The sequence below is a fragment of the Sceloporus occidentalis genome, unplaced genomic scaffold, assembly GCF_023333645.1.
Source record: "Sceloporus occidentalis isolate IW3139 unplaced genomic scaffold, rSceOcc1.0.p SCAF_120, whole genome shotgun sequence".
Classification (NCBI taxonomy): Eukaryota; Metazoa; Chordata; class Lepidosauria; order Squamata; family Phrynosomatidae; genus Sceloporus; species Sceloporus occidentalis.
The window spans coordinates 2,934,519-2,943,800 of record NW_028317100.1 but is presented as its reverse complement, the minus strand read 5'-3'; the positions used below and the strand labels follow the sequence as shown (position 1 = coordinate 2,943,800).

General features: G+C 40.5%; 1 protein-coding gene across 1 annotated transcript; it reads left to right on the top strand.

The window, feature by feature from the left end:
* The first annotated feature begins 3,012 nt into the window (after positions 1–3,012).
* On the top strand, positions 3,013–5,471 carry RNF4 (ring finger protein 4). The gene is made up of 6 exons (XM_089498467.1): positions 3,013–3,130; positions 3,760–3,836; positions 4,110–4,119; positions 4,208–4,361; positions 4,800–4,851; positions 5,322–5,471. Exons 1-6 carry the CDS (start codon positions 3,091–3,093, stop codon positions 5,469–5,471), a joined length of 483 nt encoding a protein of 160 aa, XP_089354593.1. The 5' UTR covers positions 3,013–3,090.
* The last annotated feature ends 3,811 nt before the right edge of the window (positions 5,472–9,282 follow it).

Below are 9,282 nucleotides of genomic sequence, written 5' to 3'. Positions count from 1 at the left end.
ACGCTAGTGTTACTTTCTGATCCTTGTAATTAGGGCTGAAACAACGAATCGATAATAATCGATAACGGAAATCGTTGTCGACTATTTCCGTTATCGATTAATCGAGTGATCGATTCGTTGTTGGAGCACTCGGCTCCTTTTACTTACCTCCGCGAGCGTTCCCCGCTTCCGCTTCCGCTACACGCTCCGCCTTCTTTTAGTTGCGTGTGGCTCCGTTCGCACAGAGCGGTTCGTGGGGGTGGGGTTTCAGGGGATGCAGGGCAGAGTGGGGGTGGGGGGGGCAGGCCAGGGTGTGAGTGTGGGGGCAGGGCAGGAGACTGGGTGCAGGGCAGAGTTGGAGACTGGGTGCAGGGCAGAGTGTGAGTGTGGGTGCAGGGCAGAGTGGGTGCAGGGTGTGAGTGTGGGGGCAGGGCTGGGTGCAGGGCAGAGTTGGAGACTGGGTGCAGGGGCACAGTGCAAAGTGCTGGGTGCAAAGTGCTGGGTGCAAAGTGCCAGGGCTGGGTGCAAAGTGCTGGGTGCAAAGTGCCAGGGCTGGGTGCAAAGTTTCTTGAACAGTAATAGTCCACCTCTTTTCAGAATGTTTGGGGTTATTTTGTTTCATAAATATTGTGTTTGGGTTTTTGTACTTTGAAAATATTGTTTTTTTATTACATCATAACAAAATAAGAATGTTAATGTAAATTTTAAGTTGTTTTTTTAACATCCAGTTCATTAAATTTTAAATAAACAAAAAATTAGCATATTGGTTTTTTTTATCCGATTAATCGAAAAAATAATCGGCCAACTAATCGATTAAAATCGTTAGTTGCAGCCCTACTTGTAATCTATATGGCTCAAAATAACTCTGCTAATCTTGATTCTGTTGATTTAAGAACACAAAGAAAACTTTTAAACTTTGGAGCCCCCAATAGTTTTCTTTTCCCTTTTCCGTTTTATATCTTTGTGTCCTTAAATCAATATAATAATGATGACCGAATGTGACTGCATTATTTATTATTGGGGATTTACTGCTTCTGTTGGCTTATCTCTTCACCCAAAGAATTTAACCAGAAATAAAATATGGCTAATCTTACCACATCAAACTGTCCATGTTACAGTAAAGCTGTTATTTAAATAATATTATATATTCATATTGGTGCATGCCTGTGTTATTTACTTGAATTTATTAAGCGAGGGATTTATGAGAATCCCGTTTATGCCGCTTATTCTTCTGTCTCTGGATATCTGCTGTTTACACGGCTTCTGCCAAACGTGTCTCCTGTGCGTGCTCTCTGCGGGCCGTCTGTGGCCGGCTCACGCGCTTTTACTTCCATTGGCTTTCTTGCCAGCCGTCTTGTTGTCTATGGAGAGAAGAGGGGTATTAACTCGATATTTTCATGTGTTTTGGACATAAGTCTGTCTCTTATGTAGTATACGGTCTGACACAAAAACATGTCATGTAACTGCAGTCTGGTCTACAGAAACAGAATTGAGTGTGAGATGAAATATGAATACACTATTTCTTTTTTGTGACGTCTGTCTGCTCAGCCGTGCGTGTTGGACTATCCCATAGGAGTCTGCTGTAGCCAGAAAGGTGTCTGGCTTGTTATGTATACGTGTGCGCATCGGTGGTGGGTCTGTCACATTTAAACACTCGCACTCTGGTTGTGTTTCCCTTTCAGGTTTAGAAGAACGGCTAATCTGGATTTTTAGTTGTGTTTAAGGATTTGCTGCATCGATATATAAAATACGAACCGCGTCTTGCCTGTCTATCTGTATGGTGTCTGTATCACTCTCTGGTGTCTAACTTGCTATTCACATCATGAGCACTGTGAGTATTGGAACAACCTGTGATAACTATGAAGGTGCATGGCAGCGTATGCTTGTGACCGCAGCTCACCGCTAAAGGTTCTACGTGTTCTCCAACCTTTCTGCGCAATAAAGTGTCTTAACTCTCCTTTCAAATGGGGGTGCCTTTGGTGCTTTAGACTTTTAAGCTTTTATGTAGAAATCTGCTTATGTTACTGCTGGGCTTCGCTATCGTACCCCTTGAGGCACATTCACCTCCGGAGATGGGTTAGGTTTGACCTCTGGCCTCAGATTAGCGGAGCCAGAAAGTGACTCAAAGGTGGAGATGGTTAAAGAAAGCTGGTTCTCTTAACATGATGTATATGTATATACACTTCCTAATCTGGCCAGGCTTCTTGAAACCATGCCATCTTCATTTTACAGAAAAGATGCAAGTTTATCATCTCATTCTTGGGTAGGCTGCAACACACAAGGCGTAACGGCTTAACTGATTACATTAAGCTTTCCTTTAACCTGTGTACCTTGCAAAGGTAGAACCTGATTGTATATGTGGTGAAGGACTTGATAATGCCTCTTTATGTTTAACTACATGCCCTCAGTGTAAGTTTCAAAGACTAAGTTTAGCTTTTAATTGTTGAGTGTCCACTGCACTGAAAAAAGTATATACCCCGTGTGTCCGTTCTGTATTCAATTATTTTGTGTTCTGTTGGAGTGGTTACATGAAATACACAAACTATGAAAGATCCCTGTTAGAAACCTAAATCCTATTTAAAAAGAAAATGTTATCCATTAATTTCGTTCTCTACAATAACCCATAGGTGTTGTCTAAATTCACGCCACAACTTTGTGACATACCACAGGACACAAAGAAAAATAAGGCAGTATATAAGAATGCATAGCATGTGTGTAATCTCAAAGGTTACCGTCATCAAGGGGCGCAACTGAAGCCTCCCCGATAACTTGTAATGGTCGCTTCTCAATAAAAAAAAAGCTATGTTTTTTTTTAAAGGTACTCTTCCATTTGCGGAATATGACTTTTGTAACTGAATGTAGCAACAATATGCCCCCCCCAAAAAGTTCTTCATTCACTTTGCTTTCATTGTGTCCATACACTACGACAGATGTACTCTAGTTGAATTCCCATCTTCCATTTAGTTACCGCAGATAGACGGTCACAAGAAAAGTTTAAAGCCGTGTGTTATTGTATTTTGGCGACAGGCTCAACGGAAACGCAAGTCAGCCGACTCTAGTCATTCGAGGAGAACCAATAAAAGGCGCGCAGGGCACGGCTCCACTGCCAATATGGCCGCAGCGACGGAGCCCATAGAGCTGGAGGAAAGCGGTGAGTGTATACATTTAACCTGCGCCCCGTCTTAAATAAAAAAAACAAAAAAACAAAAAACTTGCAAAGCCTGTATACTCCACTATAATGCAGACAGTGCAATGTTACGTCTTGGTTATAAATCATTTTTTAACAGGGATAATTTTCTGTGCCAACTTTCTAGGAAACCTAAAATTCCTTTTGTTACAATTTCCCACCCTTTGTGACAGGTTTTTGCTGTGTTTAACTGTAATTTTATTATTTTCTGTACCCACACATATATATAATCTTTTACAGGGTAATAAGGGCTTTCTTTAGATATCATTATTTTGATCAGATTCTATAGTGTGTGTGGGGGGGGGGGGGACCTCTTTCTGACTAACTTGCAAAACTTGAGTTTAGAAATACCCAACCAACCGGACAGATGCCTGCATTTGGTTATGCGGTGGCACCGTGTCGTAGAGTGTACTCCCCACAGTGATGGCCCCCCCTCTTTACGTGTGTCCTGACTGTGGAACACACTCTTGTGCTAGTTCATAGGACAGGGAGGTAATCGGCTTTAAACCGGTTAGGAACTGTATCTGTTTTGCCCAAAAACAAATGGTATGCTTGAAGTCCTATCTGATCCTGCTTTTTTGTCTTTGTTCAAGGGGAAGAAGTGGTGGATCTTACATGTGAATCCTCTGAGCCGGTGGTGGTGGACTTAACTCACAACGATTCTGTTGTTGTAAGTAGAGCTGTTAAAATACAAGGACTTTTACTTATTCTAATAAAAATTAAATGTATCTACTACTCAAGTATTCCAAGTACTCAAAATATATATCCAGCTGTTAACCGATACATTACATAGAGAATACTGGCTAAATATGATCTATTTATATTCATTTCACCCCCCCCCCATAGACACTGTTCTGTTCAGAAACTGGTGTGAGCTCCATTAACTATATTTAATGTCTTGTTTTTTTTCTTTTCTCTTTTCACCCTATTTTTAAATGGCAAGATTGTCGAAGGTAAGTATTTGTTAAAGAAAATATGCTTTTAGTGTTCTATCAGTTCATCGGTTTGAGTTTTGTTCTTAAAGTTCCTTTTTGTTGTAAGATAATCAGGGTCAAGGGAGAGGCAGCTCTAGAGCCTCCCAGCAAACAGCCAGCTGTATACTGAGCAGCGATGATGAAGATTCCCGCGACACCGACCTGTTTGGCACCAGCAGGGTTCCCAGGGACGCACCGTCTGTAGATCATGATAGTTCAAGGTATGCATTTTACATCAAACCTTGTTTTATGGCTGTGTGTTAGTTTGAACCTCATGCACAACCCACTTGTCTGCTTCGCTTCTGTACCGCTGCCGTCTGACAGACAATAACACCCGGTAATACTCATGACGCTAACTATATTTGAGGGACATGTCCGCAGGAAAACAAAGCATTTCCAATCTAGGCTTAGTTCATAATAATAAAGATGGATGGGCTTTGGCTGGATGTTTAATCTAAACATTTTCTTCATTGAAAGAAAGGGAGTTCTGAGCAGCGGTTGCCAGTTTTATGTATTGATGATGTAGCGCAGGAGTACTATTTTGTCGTACTGTAATGGGAGGGAGGCAGGGAAAACTACAAAAGGTGACATGAATACAAGAACTGTGTGGCTGTTCTTTACTTAAACCTGGTTAATAACTACCTTTACCTATGTTACAGGCTTTCAGCCGGCAGAATTAGTTGTCCGATCTGCATGGATGGCTACACTGAAGTAAGTGGAATTCTATGCAGCGTCTTTATGTCTATAAAATCTGGAAGGATCATACGTCAAGTAATATTTAATATTATGTGCATCCAAGGGCGACTTTACAAAACATGGCAAACAAGCCCGATTATGTGTTCGGAAGAAAACCTGTTCGCTCTTTATCATTTCCTATTCAGATAACTTTACTTAATTTTTGTTACCTTTTGAAGGTAAAATGGACACTTTATTTAGCACATATATAATACAAATACATATAGTTTAATCCCCTAGCACACAGCTGGGCTTTTCAACTGCTAAATGGCATACAGCAAGGTCAATATGCGAATGGCATAAAGTATTCCTACGCCTAAAGCTTCACGGCTCAGTCATTCATTAGTACTCGATTAATACAGATCATCCACACTTGCAGGAAAACTTTTTATGTCTACAAATGACTGTTTGTTTTTTTTTGTTTTTTTATGTTTCCCCTCTGCTAGATAACGCAAAGTAGACGTCTCATTGTCTCCACTAAATGCGGCCATATTTTCTGCAGCCAGTGCCTTCGAGATGCTCTTAAAAATGCGACGTCGTGCCCAACCTGCAGGAAGAAACTGACTCATAAACAGTACCATCCGATCTATATATAAAATTGCCAAAAAATGTGCAGTGTTGCCTGTCTTATTCATTACCAAACATGACTTTGGGCCCGTGATCCAACATGCTGTCGCAATGTGTCGCGCCTGCTTCCCGCAGAAGGATACTGGGAAGCAACCTTCTGGGACATCGTGTCACAATGCAGATTGGCGGCTGCTAACTAAATGCGGATTAAGACAGGATGGTAGTGTTATACCACCTATATTTGTATAGTGTCTTTCATTAAGTTTCATAGAATGTTGGGGTTTTTTTTTTATTTTTTTTGTTCCTTTTCATGTACATTTTTATTTCGCTTGGGGCGGAGGGGGTGCTATGATTCTTGCCGTTCAACTGAAAAATGTCTATCTCCCATAATATTCAGCATAGCGCTTCTGTATATATTAAATAAAACTGATTCAGGTATCAATTTTTGTCGGTTGTACACAGTAAATTGTGTTTTTTTTTTTTTTTTTACTCCGTGTATAACCTGCTATAAAAAAAAAAAAAATTTCAAACTTCCATAAATTTTGAAGTTTTGCAGGGAAAACATGGCAGTGACCTGATATCTTCATGGTATATACAATCGAAACTGTGTATAAATGAGCATTTGAAATATAAACCTCTTTAAAAGCATAATTTAAATGTCTTTACGTAAAGGGGTTTTTTTTTTTTTGTTTTTTTATAAAGAAAATTAATTTGGTTTCGATACTTTCCACCTTGGCTACCATCGTACGTTCTCGTAATGGGTAGTGGCGAAGTGCAGCGCTCTTTCAAAGAGACTCGCCGCTGGTTTAAAATGCCGGCGCTCTGGTGGTTAATAAGTTACGAGCAGTCACAATAGGAATGGAACGTTTCCTATGCAGCTGTGCTTGCAGAACATTAGATGTTAAAACGATTACCTGAGGATTCTCCATTTCTTTTTTGGGGGGGGCCGCTGAGATATTTATTTAAATATATCTATCATACATTTTTGTATTTGTGCTAATATACCCCATTTATTTGGGTGTGTAAATACACTTGCAATGTTTTGTGTACAAATTTTTTTTTCTAACAAGTGCAAATATAAACTGGCAAAATAAATGGTTGCAATGCATGATTTTTAATTGCTGTTTTGAGTGTCTTTATTAATCACAAACCAGTCTTATGATCAATTATAATCTCTGGATTGACCATGATGTTAACAAAAATCTGCATCGTTTGCTGTGTATTCTAGAGCTTCTTCAGCCCTCTCTCTCATTTGTCTGCTCCAAGGTGGGATCAGGTCCTCTAAACTATAAATACACACATGATCATCTCTGCAGAGTAATCTAAACATTTTTATCTAACGTTGCCCTTGATTCATGTAAAAACTTAGACACCTTTTCATCTTCATAGTTTTAATTGCGTTTTAAAAGTGTAAAATTATGGCTCCAATACAAAAAAATTTGTTTAAATCAAAACAATCCGATTTGTTCTGGCCATGTATCTACATAACATGGTGTAAATATGCCATTATTCGACCCTTCGAGTGATTTGGATTCTATGTGTTATTCTGAGCAGCAGGGTTGAATGATTCTTAATGGATGAAGGCTAAGGGACAGTTCTCATGACACTTTTTATACCCAATTAGAGAATGCTTTGTGAATCCCTTGCCATGATTAGGTGCTGGTTAGCCGTGTTGTGCCATGCTGACATCTTGTGGCCATATGTGGTATTGAAAACACAGCAAAAACGTTTAGCACACTAGTTAATGGCCCCTGGCTTAAAGGGAAAGTAAAGCCTAATTCAACGTTTTGTTCAAAGGAAAGTGCTTTTACAATGATGCGTAAATCATCGTGATAAACCCTAGCATTAAGTCTAGAACTGGAATAATTGGGAGATGTATATTTGTGCTACTGAAATTGTTTTGTCCTGGAAAATGACATCGGGTTAATGATTAGTAAACCAATTAACTACCCCTCGGTGCTAGTGCTAAGAAGAGGTGTACCCGCTATTGAAAGAATGGCTTTGATTTTGCGGGACATGTTGTATAGCAGCAGCTGTCTGTAGAAAGCAGGCTTTCTTTGTTTTGTGGACAATGGATATGCTGATGCTGTGGTGTGTTAATGGCATCTTATATTCCATTAGTAAATATACAGTTTATATGGCTTTGTTTTGAAATGTGTGCCGTCAGGTGGGATTAGGTTACCAGTGATTTGCTCGGATCAGTGCTGGCTCGTTACTTGCAGGAAAGCTGTGCCTGATGTGGATGAATGTTTATCGGGCTCTGATAAATACACTGATAATAATGTGAAGGGGATTTTGTTGGTTTGTTTTGGTGGGATTCTCCCGAGTGATCTGTTTTCTGTCTGATCAATCCCTTAATGATTGATTTATTAAAATGTGCAAACCATCGTTCTAAGGCTGATAAATTGAAAAACAAATAGGCAAAAAGATAATTGTCAGGCTTGTTTTTCTATAACCATTTTATTTCAAGTAGATGTCATTCTTTGCTGGGCTGAGATCTCTGTCCAGTAAGATCTGAGAGCTGTCTATATTCAAGGAGCCGTCATCAGATTCTCCTAGGGGAATAGAGTCTGGACTCAAGAGTTTGCTCATATGCAGCAAGCGGGGACAACAAGATATAGACCTCGTAGCCTCATGCAAGAATCATTAAGAAGCTTAAGCTTAACAGGTTCCTCTCCCTGTGTCCAATATGAAAAAGGAATAGTTTCTTCTCAACCCTGGAATGTGTTTTCCCCTCTTTCTGTGATTGCAAGAGTGATACAGAAGATTCAGAGAGAAGGTACTTCAGTCATCTTGGTTGCTCCCTGGTCTCGCCTTTCCATATGCCTGTCTGTCCAAGGCTTCTGAATTTGAAGCTGACTGTGTGGTTTCTGAAGAAAATGTTTTTTTTGGATAGTCTGCCTGGGTACTAGATCCACTAATGGGCTTATTACCCAATATGATATTGTATATGTTATATGGGTACTTAAAGGCACCACCATTTGTATACTGCCCTTGGACAGCTACATAGCAGGCATAGATCACAAGACCTACTCCCCCAAAGGCCATCCCTGGCGCCCATATAGCACACATAGGACTTGACCCCACACCCAGATCTCCTCCCATCTCTCTTCATCCCTTTCTTTTTTTCACTCTCTCCTCTTTCTTTCTTTCTCCCCCTTTCTCTTTTATTATTATTTATTGTTTATATATATATATAGCGCCATCAAGTTCTGTAGTGCTGTACAATGGGTGGACGGAACAAAACAAGTAGTATGTAACATTACAAATTGAGTAACAGACACAACAGGTGAGGAGGGCCCTGCTCAAAGGAGCTTACAATCTAGGGTGTATTACACAATAGGTAAAAGTGGCGTTGGTAGGGATGGAGCAGCCACACTAGTAAAAGTATTGCAGGACTAGGAAAGGTGAGCTAAAGTAATATGGGAGGCGTTAGTGTGCTATGTTGTAAGCTTTCTTAAAGAAGTGGGTCTTGAGGGATTTTTGAAGGAATAAAGGCAGGGGGAGAGACGGACAGACCAGGGGAGGGCACTCCAGAGGATAGAAGGAGATCATTGGATGAGCAGAGAGACCGGTTAGGAGGGGTATTTAGAGATGAGTGAGGAGATGTAGGGAGGGGAACCGCTGTGAAGGGCTTTGAAAGTAAGAGTGAGGATTTTGAAATGAATCCTGAAGCGCACAGGCAGCCGGTGAAGAGACTGACAGAGGGGAGAGACGTTAGTAAAGTGATGGGAGAGGAAGATAAGTCTGGCAGCAGCATTCATGGTGGATTGTAGAGAGGTGAGACGGTTAAGAGGGAGACCAGCTAAGACAGGGTTACAGTAATCAAGATGGGAGATA

What these genes read in the sequence shown, in the direction of transcription:
- RNF4 (XM_089498467.1), top strand. Translation starts at nt 3,091, where the DNA reads ATGGCCGCAGCGACGGAGCCCATAGAGCTGGAGGAAAGCG. An exon ending in CATAGAGCTGGAGGAAAGCG is followed by an intron (nt 3,131 to 3,759) that starts GTGAGTGTATAC and finishes TCTTTGTTCAAG; the next exon opens with GGGAAGAAGTGGTGGATCTT. An exon ending in GCATGGATGGCTACACTGAA is followed by an intron (nt 4,852 to 5,321) that starts GTAAGTGGAATT and finishes CCCCTCTGCTAG; the next exon opens with ATAACGCAAAGTAGACGTCT.